Below are 16,054 nucleotides of genomic sequence, written 5' to 3'. Positions count from 1 at the left end.
GACAAAGTGTGCTCAATGTGACAATGTGGTCACCCAGGGACTGTTCCTGCTCCCTGGAGTCACAGAATTCACAGAATTCACAGAATCACTGGGTTGGAAGAGACCTCAAAGATCAACAAGTCAAACCCAGCCCCAACCCCTCACCCAAACCCTGGCACCCAGTGCCACATCCAGGCTTTGTTAAACACACCCAGGGATGGGGACTGCACCACCTCCCTGGGCAGCCATTCCAGAACTTTATCACCCTTTCAGTAAAACACTTTTTCCTGATATCCAGCCTGTATTTCCCTTGGTGCAGCTCGAGGCTGTGTGCTCTGGCTGTGTCAGTGCTGCTGGAGACAGAGCCCAGCCCCAGCTGAGCACAGGCACCTTTCAGGAGCTGTGAGAGTGACGGGGGCACCCCTGAGTCTCCTTTTCTCCAGGCTGAGCACCCCCAGCTCCCTCAGGGGTTCCTCACAGGGTTTGTGTTCCCAGCCCCTCACCATCCTTGTTGCCCTCATCAGGATGTGCTCAAGTGTCTCAATGTCCTCCCCAAACTGAGGGGCCAGAGCTGGACACAGGGTTAAAAGGCAAAGCATCCCTTGTGTGGATGGGCACATGGTGGGGAAAATCCTCTGCTCCCAGCGCTGTGTTTATCTTCTCTATTCAGTCTGCTGCTGTAATTTTTGATAAGGCTTTATTAAACCTTTTTAAAATGTTTGAAAGTATCATTTCTCACAAGTATCACTGGGGAAAGGGAACCACCCTGCCCCCGAACAACTTCAGCAATATTTTGTTACTGCCAGCCTGAAATGTCTCAGATGCTGTGCTGTGTGACCCCACGGCACAGATTCATCTCTTCACACGCCATCCAACCCGAATAAACTTCAGCTTCGCTTTGGAATAGATCTCCAAATCAAGGAGCTCTGCTGCTCCCCTGGGCAGCCCACCCACCCTCCCGCAGGAATGTCACCCTCCCGCAGGATTTTAACCCTCCCTGGCCCTCTCTCCTTCCCCAGCCGTGCTGGTTTTGCTCGAGCAGCTTCAGGAATCCAGGAATTAATTAAGGAATTGATTCAGGAATTCTCTGCGTGCTGTACAAAGGGTGCTTTGCCTTCCACCGCTCCTGGGATGGAACAACCCGAACCCCTGTGCTGCCCAGAGCAGGGGAGGCAGAGCAAGCCATGCTTATCAAACCCTGCTGCTTTAAACAGGCTGCAGCAAAGCCACGCTATGCCTCACGTCACCGGGGAGCAAAAATAGCCGGCACGAGTGGAGGGAGGGGAATGGGAGTATTAAGAGCGCCCAGATTTCAAACATACTTGGCTGGCAGCACGCTCCCTTCCTGCCCCTGCCGCTCCAGATGCGACAGAGCTCTGGGATCTCTCACTCTCTGCCCGTGAAGAAGGATTCTCTTCTTTCTGATTTTTTTCTTCTTTTTATTTCTTTAAGTTTCAGCTTTGATACTACTAAATAGAATTTTTTTATTTTTATTATTATTATTGTTTTCTTTCTCATAGGAAACTTCATCCGCCGGATTTAAAAGCAAGGTTTGAGCAGGAGAAATTTGTTTCTGTTTACAGCTGTACATATGCATGGTATACTCCTGTGGGATGATATCGTAGAGGGGAAGGCAAGATTGGCTGGGAAAATCGCCTGCACCGTAAGATGCTTGAATGGCTGCTTGGAATAACAAGCTCTGTGTTGTGTGTGCATGTGTGTGAGTGTTTGTGTACCAGAGCAGCAGTGATGGCAACTTTAAAATTATAAAAAGGCTCCTCATTTGGCTTAATTTTTCTCTTCGAGCTCTGTCTGGAGATGGGCGAAGTGTCTGAATGGAATTGGTGCTGTAGGGATTTTATGAATGGAGCAGGAGGCAGGTTCAGCACAAGAGGAGCAGAGCAGGGAAATGCAGTGGGCTCGGCTCTCTCCAGCAGGAGCTGTCACTCCAGGGAACTGCACAGACAGGCACCAGCATGGCACAAATCTGCCACAAGTCCCTGGGACACCAAACGAGGCAGCTGCAAGGAGGCAGCCCCTGAGCCTTGGAAATATGCTCCTGAAAATGAGCTCTCACCAGCACACCGAGCCCAGAGCTGTGTGTGGGACCAGCTCCAGGCTCAGCTGGAGCATCCCATGCAGAGCTGCTCATTTCTGTGCCCTCCTGCTGGTTGTGAGGCTGAGGAGCAGCCACAGCTCCTGGAGCAGCTGTGTCTCCTTCATGGGAGTCACTGTCACTGCCAGCTTGGACAACAGCACTGATAAAAGGGACAAAGGGGCAGAGGGACAGACTGGCTACACCTGCCCTGCAGCAGGAGGGCACTGGACAGCACAGCAGGAGCAGGATTTGGGGTTGCAGGGTCCAAGAAATGGATCTTGATGCTGGTGAAGCTGTGGGGACCAGCCCAGAGCAGCAGGGTCCTGAAGGAGCACTGCAGAACCATGCTCATCTCTCACCTGTACTCGAGGGACTGGGGCGGGAGATGGGCTCTGTGTGTTTCTCTGGGTTTTTGTACTTTTATCCCAACTGCTAAATAAGGGGAAATCTCCCTCTGCACTGGATTGTCCTCTCTTATCCAGAGTTTTTTATGACATCTCTGCAGGTGGTAGTGGGGAGAAGGTGAGGGAAGTGACAAAGAGGATGAAAATTGTTCATCCTCAAGGGTCACAGAGGCCACTGAGAGGGTGACACAAGGGCAGCAGGGGAGAGCCTGGCACTGTGATCCTCCTGCCAAGGAGACAGGAGGAAAGAGGCGAAGGACTCAGAGCTGGTGAGAAGGGAAAGGGACACCCAACTCACTGGGAAACGCTGCAAATTCCCAGGATTAAACAAATCCAGCCTGCCCAGTGGAACAAGACAGAAAGGAGTCTGCCTGCTGAGCCCTACAAGGACAAGGCAGCCCAGCACTCTTCCCCCTCAGCGTTTTCCTAAGAAAAAGAGACAGTCTGAGTGCTCTAAAACACACAATGCAAACGCACTTCTGTATGCAGGGACCTTTAGGATGGCACAGGCTTTTTGTATGCCTTAAAATCTGGGCATTTTAGCCACTTCTTCAGCATTTCTCTGAGGAAGGTTTGCTCTCTTTTTGCCTACACCCAGAATGAATTCAAAGCAACACAATCCTGATTTGTGCAGCGCTGAGTCTGAGCTCAGCAGAGGCTCCCACGTACAGAGTTGCCTCACATGTTGTCTCACACCTCGCTGCTCAAGGCTGCTCAGGCAGGTTCACACCAGGCTCTGGCTCAAACAGATCTGTTTTACAGACACGTGGACACCTCACATGGACAGAGAGAGTGAAAAACCCTGTGTTTACAGACAGAAAAATCCCACAGGGAAATTGTACTTTGCTTTATGAAGTGCCTTTTCCTCCAGCACTCGAATGCTGTTTGAAACTGCAGGATAGAGGAGGAGCTTCTCATTCAAGGGAAGCTGCTCTGTGAAAACACTGCAGGAATGCTGGACAGGACTCTGAATGCATCACTGACACAGAACAGACAATTTGGCTGCAAATGATAAATCTAAAGTTTGTTTTCCCCTTTTCAGGGCCTTCTGCTCCTTCAGAGTTAAGAATGTGCAAAGAGGTTTAAACAGTCATGCTGATGGTTCTAAATCATTGTTATAAATTATAAATTTAGGAAGGATGTTTTTTTCCTCCAGCCCTGAACTAAGGACTGCAGTAAGCGGTTCCAGTGATCCACACAACCGTTTTGTCTCTTTTCCATGCACACATCTCACAGCTGTGTGAGGTGAGAGCACAAGCCCTACAAGAGTGGCCTCAGTGCCAAAGGCCTTTGGTACATTCAGGCAGTGCAGATACGTGCTCAGGGACAGGTAACTTCTAAATGAACTTTTGTGTTGCTCTGGCAGATTTCTAACACGTTGTTTTTGCTGTCTTTCCTCTAGTGGAGAATGCAGATGGTCCTTGGATGAGACACTGCTGGGAAATGGTTCCACAGCTCGGCGCAGCCGCGTTTCTCAGAGCAGAGAGAGCCCCCTCAGACCCCTGTGACATGAGTAAAGCTTCTGGCATTTAAACCCAGGAGGATGTCCCTGACTGACGAGCTGGAGAGCCACTTCTCCACCACCCCCTCCATGGTGACAGACACAGGTGAGGATAGCGTGTTCAGAATCAGGCCCAATGTCTCGGCCAACGGCACCGGGGACGGCGCGTGGGCGGCCGGCTCCACGGAGGACATGGTGGCCATCTGCACCATCGGGGCCATCCTGTCCCTCATGTGCGTGGTTGGGGTGACAGGCAACGTCTACACCCTGCTGGTGATGTGCCACTACCTGCGCTCCTCCGCCTCCATGTACATCTACATCATCAACCTGGCGCTGGCCGACCTGCTCTACCTCCTCACCATCCCCTTCATCGTCGGCACCTACTTCATCCAGAAGTGGCACTTTGGGGATGTTGGCTGCCGCATCCTGTTCAGCCTGGACTTTCTCACCATGCATGCCAGCATCTTCACCCTCACAGTGATGAGCACGGAGCGCTACCTGGCCGTGCTGAAGCCCCTGGACACGGTGAAGAGGTCCAAGAGCTACCGCAAGGCCATCGCTGTGGTGATCTGGCTGGTGTCACTGCTGCTCACCCTGCCCATGCTCATCATGATCCAGCTGGTGCAAAGGGACAACAAAAGCATCTGCCTGCCCACCTGGAGCAAGCTGTCTTACAAAGTCTATCTCAGCATCCTTTTTGGCACCAGCATCGTGGGCCCTGGGGTGGTCATTGGCTACCTTTACATCCGCCTGGCCAAGATTTACTGGGTGTCCCAGACTGCTTCCTTCAAGCAGACCAAGAGGCTGCCCAACCAGAAGGTGCTCTACCTAATCTTCACCATAGTGCTGGTCTTCTGGGCTTGCTTCTTGCCTTTCTGGATATGGCAGCTCCTCTTCCAGTATTATGAATCCTTCCCTTTATCTCCCAAGGTGATGAAGAACATTAATTACCTGACAACCTGCCTGACCTACAGCAACAGCTGCATCAACCCCTTCCTCTACACCCTGCTCACCAAAAACTACCGGGAGTACCTGAAGAACAGGCAGAGGTCCCTCAGCAGCAGCAGTGGGTACTTCCAGAGGAGGAATCGCTTCCAGAGGATTTCAGGGAGATCCCTGTCCACCAGCAGCCAGCACTGCACAGAGACTTACGTCCTTGCTCACGCTCCTCTGGGAAACAGCAGTGCCTGAAGGTAAAATATATCTCCAAGAACAATCAATACTGACTTCAATGTTGCTTTGATTTAAAGTGCACGTCGTGCAGGCCAAGCCTTGGCAGTGCACACATTTAGTCCAGAGGCTGTGCCGTGTGTCTGCTCTCATTTCTCCTGTGCCACTGATTTGATGCTAGTAGCACTCAGCTGAACATCTATCTAAATAGCCTTTCACTTTTTATCTTTATGTTTTATAGTGGATGTCTCCTCAAGTAGCCATCAATAATGAAAGCCCATAACAGGGCCATGATTTTTAATAGTATCAGCTGTCTCACAACATTTAAAATTATGTTACTCCATGAATGGCTGTAGTTTGCTCTTTTTTCCTTTAGCAGTAGTGCTCAATTTGTAGTTGTATGAGGACTGAAGACAATGAAATAAAGAAAAAGCAGCTGATGTTTTGAAATTCCATGCAGTTTTGCATTTGGGGTAGGAGTGGACGATGTGGATGAGGCATATCCAGGGTTGCCGGTCCTGGTTTGGGTGATGCTCACACTTATTCTGCACTCTTGTGTGTGCACTGGGCTGGGTTCTCCAGTCACACAGGTGTGTGGAGTTACACCATGGTCCTTGTCAGCAGCACAGGCTTCCCATGACAGTGCCACAGGCAGGGAACACTCAGCATGTCCAAACACCCATGAGGAGCAGCATCATCTGCCCTGGGCAAGCATTTCCACCGTCTGCCCTCCTCCAAGGAGGAATTGGGCCCCTCTGATGAGGCTGTCCTCAGGACATCTGCTGGCAAACTGCAATATCCAGCCTGAAGCACCAGACCTCCACCCCCCAGTCCAGGAGGAAAGGACAGAGGGAGAGGAGAGGGTTGAGGTGATGTGGTTTTCCCCAGGCAATGTTCTCTAAAGTGCTGAATACTCCCAGCTGTAAAAGTGGTGGTTCTTGGTTAGGGAGACAACTTGTTCCCTTCACTGGAAGTGATTTTGCCTTTCTGCTACAAAAACATAGCCCTGCTTAAGCCAATATTACAGTGCCTGTCCTGGCTTTCCCCAATGATGAGGCATCATTAGAATAAACATATAATCTGTGATGTCTGGAACTTCCCCAGTGAGTCAAAAATACCTTCTCTGGGATGCTGCCAACATCCCTACAGGAGTCCTCTGCTTGCAGCAGCCCTGCTTCCTCATTAGCAGGGATGTGAGGATGCAATGCCAACATAGCCAAGGTACAGAATTAGAACCAAATGAATTCTGAGCAGCAAACTCTGAACTGCAGTGTGAAATCCCTCTGGCAGTGAGCTCTGTTTGCTTAGACTGAGCCTGAATTCAGAATTTAAACATCTATTCCCCTTCAAGGTGTTGAAATGGTCACAGGGTAAGATCTGCATGCAGCCTTCCTGGGGAATACACTTGGACAAGTCATTGTCTCTTCCATGCATGAATTTGAAGTTTGTTATGAATGGAGAAAGGTTCACACATGAGAGAGGGCTCTGGTGAATGCAGTTGTGCTGCTGAACCTCTGCTGGAACTGGAAGGAGCCTTGATTCATTCCCAGCCCTCTCCACACATCCCATCAGCAGTGCTCCTGGGGTCAGGGTGCTTTACCTGCGTACTGTGCAGTGTGCCAGCAGCTCCCACGTCAGGATCAGCCCCTTCCTGATCCCAGAGAATTCACAGAATTCACAGAATTACTAGGTTTAGAAGAGACCTTCAAGATCATCGAGTCCAACCCAGCCCCAGCACCTCACCTAAACCCTGGCACCCAGTGCCACATCCAGGCTTTGTTAAACACACCCAGGGATGGGGACTGCACCACCTCCCTGGGCAGAACATTCCAGAACTTTATCACCCTTCCTGTTAAAATCTTTTCCTGATAACCAGCCTGTATTTCCCTTGGTGCAGCTCGAGGCTGTGTCTCTTGAGGGACAGGAATACCACCGATTTGGCCATTTCTTGTGCTGGAAATTTGTTAGCTTTCACACCATCTCAGCTTGGAGACACATTAGTGAGAGCCCATTAGAGAGAGTGAAGCACCTTCAACCCTCTGTGAGGGAGTGGGAGCCCATGGATGGGGTGAAGAGGTTCATTATGGAATCACAAAGATTGGAGGAGACCTTCAGGACTGAGTCTAGCCATTACCATTAACCATTACCATTAACCCCCACAACATTATCCATTACCATTAACCACCACCACATTAACCTTTACCATTAACACCACCACCACATTAACCATTAACCACCACCACATTAACCTTTATCATTAACACCACCACCACATTAACCATTAACCACCACCACATTAACCATTCCCATTAACCATTCCCATTAATCACCACCACATTAACCTTTATCATTAACCATTACCATTAACCACCACCACATTACCCATTACCACTAACCACCACATTAACCATTCCCATTACCCATTACCACTAACCACCACCACATTAACCATTCCCATAAACCACCACCACCACATTCAATATTACCATTAACCAGCATCACATTAACCATTACCATTACCCATTCCCATTAACCACCATATTACCATTAACCACCACCACATTAACCATTACCATTAACCATTCCCATTAACCACCACCACCACATTAACCATTACCATTAACCATTACAATTAACCACCACCACATTAACCAATAACATTAACCACCACCACCACATTAACCATTACCATTAACCACCATCACCACATTAACCATTACCATTAACCACCACCACATTACCCATTCCCATTACCAGCACAGCCTCGTTCACCATGTCTCCCAGTGCCACATGCACTGCACACATTTTGGACACTTCCAAGGATCCAAGGGTGGTGATTCCACACCTCCTTGGGCAGCCTGTTCCAATGCCTGACCTCCCCTACATGGAAGAATTTTTCCTAATATCAAATTTAATTTCCTGAACCTGTTTTCCACTTGTATAGTCAGGGGTTTAACATGAGTCAGAATGTAAAGTTTAGCCTCCTTTTTTTTTTTTTTTTCCTTTCAAATGGCAGTTTTAGCTTCTCCTTGCCCAGGAAGAGCCAGATAAGCTCAGGATGAACAGTTCTCATGCTTGTGATGGAAAGCTGCTGCAGCCTGAGCCTTTAGAAAGCTCTGTCCATCTTGCCTAAAATCAGACAGTCAAAGTGACAGGAGGTTTGCAAATCTCACCTCATCCAGGCCTCACCCACCCATGCAGACAGTGCAGAAGCTACTGAAAGATATTGGAGCAGATCTGCCTTCCATTATTCAGTCTGACCCCTTCACCCTCAGCAGCTCTGCTCTGATTCTCTGCTCCAAACCCTCCCCAAGCAATCCATCTCACAGAAAAGCTTTGCAAAACGCCCTTCATGGCTCTGGCAGTGCAGGGAGCACCCTGAGCAGCGTGTTGAAGGCACAAGGCCATGCCAGAGATCAGGGAAAGGAGCTGGGGCTCCCCGTTTCCCTGGAAGGACACACAGCCTCAGCCCTTCTCCTTTGGAGCTTGTGCTGTCTCAGCAGGGGCTGGGGATGTGTTTGTCAAATCAGCACAACAAAGCCAAGAGGAAAGGCACCCCCAGGTCAGGGACTGGCTGTGGGTGATGCTCCTGTCCATGCTGGGTCACCTCTGAAGGATGAGATGTTTCATTCATTTCCCTTCCCACCCAAGCTGGGGTTGGTTTTTTCTCCTTCAAGCACTCACCTCCTTCAGCACCCAGCTCAGGCAGCAATGAGGGAACAGCAATCCAAGCCTGCAGCTCCAAGCAAGGCTCTGAGCACTTCCCAAGCAGCTGAGTCCCAGCCCTGCATCCCAAACTAACTCTGCAAAGCCCCAGCCACGCTCAGACAACACCAGGGAGCTGCTCTCTGCCTGAAAGCAAAGAGCAGCTCAGTCCCCAGAGCCTGCTGAATATTAACAGGGAGCAGAAGCAGGAGAGAGAGCCAAAGAAGGAGCTGCCTCCTCCAAGACACGGATTAATTGTGTGCTTAGTGACAGCTGCAAAATTATTGTGCCCTGCTTATTCCTCCTTGCACAAACCCATCATCAGTCAAAGACCCTTTGCATAAATTAAATCTGAAACTGGTGTGAAAGAGGAGTGTCTGTACCTGTGGCTGTGTGTGGTGGTGTTTGCAGGGGTCCCAGGATGAGGGAGAAGATGAGAGTCTAGACTCCATGTTTCAGAAAGCTGATTTATTATTTTATGATATAAATTCTGTTAAAAGAAAATTATATATTAAAATGATACTAAAAGAATAGAAGAAAGGATTTCATCAGAAGGCTTAAAAGGAATGATAATAAAATCTTGTGACTGCTCACAGCCTCGACACAGCTGGCTGTCACTTGTCACCAAATAAAACAATATCACATACTGGGTAAACAATTCCCTAAATCACATTCCAAAGAAGAAAACTTTGCTGCTGAGGCTTCTCAGCTTCTCAGGAGAAAAGATGCTAACAAAAGGATTTTTCATAAAATACGTTTGTGACAGCTGTGGGCTTGCACAGCTCATACCTGGCTCTCTTTGTTAATTTTGCCCTGTGGGGTAAGGCCAGGAGTTCTGTCTCGATCTCAAATCCTTAAGTCCCCCCATCTCTGAGGTGTTTGATGCCCCACAGGGTGGAATCACCAGCTGAACTCCAGATAGCAGAAGCCAAAACACCAAATTTTTTACCCATTTAAGCCAGGAAGCATTAACAATATCTCAAAACTCCTAGAAAGTGTAGTAGTTAACAGTCCAAAGTTTTCCAAAAGGGCCAGATCAGTGCTCCTACAGCTAAGAAAGGCCAGGTACCCACTCTGGTGGCTGAAACAGGCAGCAAAGTACAGCTGGGGCCAGGCAGTGCTCTCAGCTTTGCTCTTTGCCAGCAAAGGATGACGTCTACGTTTACCCAAATGATTTGCAAATCCACCCAGAAATTCAAGAATCCTTCTGGAAATTCTTTTATTTCTTCTTTACCCGAATTCTGAATTGTCTGGTTCCAGCCTTTAGGAGGCAAAACAGCACAGTTCCTCACTTCAGGATGAAGCTTTACCCATCAGTTTGCTTACACTTAATTTTAAAAAGCCTTTTTCCGTTTTGTTCAGACCACATGACTTTTGTAAGAGTCCAAGCAGGAAAGCAGAGAGCAGCTGTGCAAACCCTGCCTGGACAGGGTGGTGCCCACCAAGCTGCCACCCCTGCCCAATGCCCACAAGGGCACAAAGCTCCATCCTCAGCTGCTGCTGGAGCCTGGGCTGAGCTCAGCTTGAGCCCCCTCCTTGTCCCTGCAGCCCAGAGAGTGCAAGGCCACCCTGTCCTGCTGGGACACAGCCAGCCCAGAGCTCCTCAGCCTCCACTAAAACCTCAGCACAAGCTCCCAGACAGGGTCTGGGCAGCATTGTGCACATTTTGGTTCACTTGCAGCTCAAGGCTGGCTGGGTGAGAGGTGGGATTTCTGGAGCACTGTGGCTCTTGGTCAGCAACAAATACACTATATAAACCTTCTATCAAGCTTTAAAAATTCTCTACAAACTCATTTCCCACATCAGGTGACTCCTTTCATTTCTCAGTGATTACGTGTCCCAGACATCTTTTATGAAAAATCCTTTTGCCAGGATTTTTCCTCCTGAGAAGCTGAAAGACTTCAGAAACAAAAAGTAAGCAATGGTTATCTGCTGCTGTAGAATGCAACAGGTGCATCTGTGATTGGTCTCATGTGCTTGTTTTTAATTAATGGCCAATCACAGTCATCTGACTCGGACTCTCTGGTCAGTCACAAGATTTTATTATCATTCCATTCATTTACTATTCCTTGCTAGCCTTCTGATGAAAACCTTTCTTCTATTCTTTTAGTATAGTTTTAATATATAATTTTATTTTAATCTAATATATATCATAAAATAATAAATCAGCTTTCTGAAACATGGAGTCAAGATTCTCATCTCTTCCCTCATCCTGGGACCCCTGTGAACACCACCACCACATTTGGTGACCCTGAGTGAAGAAAAATTCCACATTTGGTGAGCCCCCAGAGGAACATTGCCACAATTACCCCACAGGGCCAGGGTGAGGGCTGTGTGACAATGTGTGACAATCTCCAGATTGTCAGGTTGTTGGATTAGACCCTTTTCTGATTTTGAGATGGGCAACTGAGTGGTGTTTTAAAAACTTTTATTCCATTTTATGTCAAGAGTAAGACAATACAGATATTACAAGTCACACCATCACAATCAAAAGCCAGCTATTTCCTAATTACAATACATTATAAGTGTTTCTTAACCTATCAGTTTTAACCACACCATGTTATAAATACTTTAAAACCAATCATCTAAAATTACTCCTCATAAGTCCTACTACAATAAATCTTTCATAGTTCTATTTCTCCAAAGTATCTAGTCTTATTTACAAGACCATCTTTTAAAACTTATTTCTAATTCCACTTCTCTCTCTACAATATCTATCCTACTCTATAACATTTCTAAATCAACATCCCTTATCTCAAAATTTACATACAAATGTACCGCATGAACCTTCTATCAAGCTTTAAAAATTCTCCACAAACTCATTTCCCACATCAGGTGATTCCTTTCATTTCTCTGGGGTGTGTGCTCAGAAACTTCTCCATTCAGTGTTTGCTCCAGGACATTAAAGGGAAAACTGAGAAGAGCTTGGAGAGCAAATCCAGCCCTTGGCAGAGCTGCCTAGGAAAAAACCATTCCTGCTGCCAGTGCTGCCCCAAGGGCATCTGCTGTGGCTGCCAACCAGGATGTCTCCACTGAAATTATCTCAGACTGGCTGCTCTGGGCATTTTCCTTTCTCAAAATGCACAATTAAATCCTGAGACCTCCACACAGCCACTGCTCCTTCTCCAGGTCAAACTCCAGCTGTATCTCCAGTGCAGCAGTGAAGAATTCATTGAAAGAAAAATATCAGACCTTGTCTTGTGCTTTGCAGCTTTGCTTTAAGATGATATTTTATTATTGTCCTGTGCAGCCCTGCACTCAGGCCAGCTCTGCAGGGGCATCTTTGCCATCTATTTGCTGCACAAGCTGCCATATCCTGGAAAACAGTGTCAGTTCTAAATCATTCTGATCATTTTTGCACCTCCAAAATCAGTATCTTATCTGCCAGTCCTGCTTAGAGCTGATTTTCAGCTGAGGATGCTGATCCAGGCACGTCAGAAGTGTGGTGGAATCAAGAGCAAGAGCAGAGAATGAACTCTGCTGCCAGAATATAGAGGAGTATTTGAAAGTGGACTGGAAATGGCAAGGCACAAGAAAAGCAGGTGATTTTTTGCTGACTCCCCGTTTTTCAGTGTAGTAAAAATGAAAATTCACTACAAACATTGTAGAAAAGGAAAATCCCTCATCTCTAAGTGAAGGCTGAGCAGAAGATAAATCCAAAGCAGCAGATAAATCCAAATTTCAGTCGGGCTTCCCAGAAATAAACACCCCACCAAAGTACTCAAAAATCAGGGAATTCACCTGTCAAAAAGTCAGAGTTTTCTCTGCATACTGAAGGCTTGCTGCTAAATCCACTTTTCCCAAACATTTATCACCTGTGAAGCCATCTGTCTGTGAGGAAAGCACATGTTTTTGCCAGAAGAGGAAGTGTAAATATCACAATTTGTGTTTCAAAGACCAGACCACTCAAGCGTGCATAATTTCAGCTGTTATTAGCTTTAATTACATGTCAAGTAGTGCTGTTATTAGTCCAAAGCTGTCTAGAAAGATGAAAATAGAGCACAATAAGTGCAAATATATGACAAAAATTGGTGAAATGACCTGCTTCAGTGGTGGAGTGGAACATCCCCTGGCACAGGGGCAGACAGGACAGGATTTACCACACCAGCTCTGACTGTTACAACCATCCCTGGCCAGTTCTGGCATCTCCCTTTCACAGACATCCTGGAAGTCCCATAACAGAGTCAATTCACTGGTATCAACTGCAATTCCAGCCACAAAACATCCAAAAGCTTTTTTTTTTTGTTTTTTTTTTTCAGGTGTGCTAAAGGCAGCACGAGGGGTGCACCCTCCAATGGACAGATCCGGATATACTAAAACTACACTAAAAGAATAGAAGAAAGGATTTCATCAGAAGGCTAGCAAGGAATATAAAGGAATGATAATAAATAAATTACTCTTTGTGGATTAATTTATTTTGAGGATCTTGTGGATCTTTTGAGGATCTTTCTTGTGGGAAAGAAAGGCAATGCCAGGAGTGAGGCGTGAGCATCAGTAAGGAAATTCTGTGAACCCTATGAACATTAGAATAAAATATTCTGACAAAGGTTTCTAATTTTTAATCACTATTTCACAAAGGGTAAAAAATCATAAAAGGAGGGAGGTTTCATCCATACCCCAGTGGCAACAGGAACCCATATGCTTTGGGAATTAAAGTAGCAACACTCCTTCCAAGGTTTTCCTTTCCATGCTGAATTTGGTGCCCAAATCTGAGCACACTGGGCAGCAGAAGTGCACTTTGGCTTTTTCTGTGTTTGTGTTTATTTGAAACACAACAGGAAACACAAGCAGCAAACCTTCCTGCTGATTGCTTAGCTCAGTTCATGGCTTGCTGCTCAGAGGAGAGTGTAACATAATTAATTCATTAACTGCAAACGTTCTACAAACAGAATCGCTCCATGTTTATGTGAACTGCAAAATGTTTATGTGAAGCTGTGTTTGTATGAATCACTCTGGTCCTCTCAGCGGAAAAATTCCTTCAGGATCCAGAGCAGGGACTGTAGAGAGCTCAGTTCTGAGCACAAGGCTCAGGGTGCCACTGATGCCTCAGATTTTAGTTTTTAAATTTTTCAGATTCTGTGCTGCTTCAGTGTGTGGGTCTGAGCTTCATATGAGGGGATGCTGAGCTCTGTGCACAGAGCAGGGAAACAAAACAATTCCTGCTCCAGCTGGGCACCAAGGACAAATGATCCAAATCTCAGCCCCAGAGCACAAACAACGTGGGCTGGAGAGAGAAAAACAAGGATGGGATTGCATGGGCTGAAGCTGGAATGGGACAGTGAACTGCAAGGTGCAAATGGAGCAGAACTGATCGCAGTGAAAGACCCTGTGTGCATTCTGGGACCATTTTGGTTCATCTTGGGTGCAGCCCTGGCTGGGCTCTGGTGCTGCCCAAGGTGGATCCATGGAGGAGATCCTTTTCATAAATCCCTGCTTTATTCTGTAACTCTGTCCAGCCTTTGTCCTACGTCAGCCTGCACAAGGCATCACCAGCAGCCCCAGCAGCCTCTGACCCAGGTTCCCTCCCAGGTTCCCTCCCTGGGCTCAGAGGGTCTCCATCCCAGCCACTCCACCTGGGAGATGCTGGATCCCAGGAGCAGATCCCTGGATCCTCAGAGCAGCATCTCCACTGAAGCCCAGGGAGGAAAACATCCTCAGGTATTTTGGGAACACTTTGGAAAAGCTGGAGAGGAGCAAGGCAGGGGCAGAGCAGCAGGTGGGGCCCACCTGGCGTTGGCTGAAATGTGCCGGGAGCCCGAGGAAAAGTCTGAGTGTGAGGAATATGGGCCAAAGCACACAGGGCGCCCAGGACTGAGACGTTCAGGCTGAGATTTCTGGAAGAAATACATATTTAATTTTCCACAGAGCCTACCTATCCTATGCTTTTGGCTGAAGCTATTAATTTCTTATTTCATGCCAATTAAGCTTTCCAAGGAAAAGCTACAAGTCTCTAAACAATAAAAGCAGGTTTGTTTCCCCTGGAGTTAATGCAGTTGTAAAAATTTATGCTAAAAACAAACTCTGAAGTCAAAACCAAAAGCACCCCAAACATTTTTGACACTCTGAGTCCAGGAAATCTGCATTTCAGCTGCCCACATGAGTAACAGTGAAGATCTCAAGTGATCTCATGAATGACAAGTGACTCCATTTACTAGGATTTGAAAAATTCACAAGTGAGACCTACCCCATCACACCAGAATCTGTGCAAAACCATTGAAGTGAGGTGGAATTTCCAACGTTTCCCAGTCCTTGGAGTATCAGAGAATGGTAAATTTCCTCTCTTTAAGGGCAGCCTGTGCTGTTCCAGCCTCCTCCTCCTCCTCCTCCATTTGGGGTTTCAGTACAGCAGCTTTGGCCATCTGGCTTCATTAGAGCATCATCCCTGGCTTCTTTGTGATGGACCAAAAATAGTAAAAGCAGTTTCCCTTTTGGCATTTAGCAAGCCAACTGGTGCATTGATTAAGATTTAGTTTAGCTAATTAAGGAAGAGAACATCTTTGTAAGCTGCTTGATTTGTTTTCTGCTGCCTAAAACTTCTTCCTTGCTTTGAAACCTGTGTCTGGAAAGATCTGCTGTGGGGCCAACCTGCACCAGAGCAAACCCTGAGGCAAGCACCAAATGCTGCCACACTCCTGCACTGCAGCAAGGAAGGAGCTTTAATTTACGCCATCCCTGATTAATGGATTGATGGAGCTGAAACTTAATTACCCCTCTGAGAAAACAACCAGAACCAGCAGGATTTTGGGCACTCATGCAGACCAAACTGAAGCTGTTCTTTATGGTTGTCTTGCTCAGGAAGGTTGGGCACGTTCTGTGCCCAGCTGGGCTCCATCCCACCCATGGAGCTCCCAACCTCAGGCTCCCTGCCCAGGCTAAAGGAACAAACGATTGCAGTGCATGGAGCAGCTGTGATCAGCCAGCAGAGGCCTAAAAGGCTCTTTTTCCACTCTGCAGGAACACCAAAATATTAAAATCCTTGACCAAAAAGAGAAACCTACAGGCTTCCAAGCCTAGGTTTGCAGTGATTGAGGATGGTCTTGCATAGCTTACGAATCACAAATATCTGCCTTAAACGTTTCCTTGGAGGAAAAGAATCTTCTCAAAGGTGATGAGAAGCAAAAGATTAACTTATATCCCAACACCTGAAGAACAAAACATCCTTCTCAGGAGCAGGAGGTGGTGATTGCACCCTTCCCA

The 16,054-nt window shown here is 47.2% G+C and overlaps 1 protein-coding gene across 2 annotated transcripts; it reads left to right on the top strand.

Moving 5' to 3' along the window:
• Window positions 1–1,315: 1,315 nt before the first annotated feature.
• Window positions 1,316–13,201, top strand: LOC131092236 (urotensin-2 receptor-like). 2 transcript variants are annotated; one of them, XM_058038861.1, is made up of 4 exons: window positions 1,316–1,529; window positions 3,884–4,801; window positions 4,913–5,175; window positions 13,117–13,201. In XM_058038861.1, exons 2-3 carry the CDS (start codon window positions 4,025–4,027, stop codon window positions 5,171–5,173), a joined length of 1,038 nt encoding a protein of 345 aa, XP_057894844.1. In that variant the 5' UTR covers window positions 1,316–1,529; window positions 3,884–4,024; the 3' UTR covers window positions 5,174–5,175; window positions 13,117–13,201. The 2 variants fall into 2 exon arrangements, with proteins under 2 accessions (XP_057894844.1, XP_057894843.1); XM_058038860.1 differs by having other exon boundaries at window positions 3,884–5,175.
• The last annotated feature ends 2,853 nt before the right edge of the window (window positions 13,202–16,054 follow it).

This window comes from Melospiza georgiana, chromosome 21 (assembly GCF_028018845.1).
Source record: "Melospiza georgiana isolate bMelGeo1 chromosome 21, bMelGeo1.pri, whole genome shotgun sequence".
Classification (NCBI taxonomy): Eukaryota; Metazoa; Chordata; class Aves; order Passeriformes; family Passerellidae; genus Melospiza; species Melospiza georgiana.
Note: the sequence above shows the minus strand (reverse complement) of the source record. Positions and strands in the feature narration are given on the sequence as shown.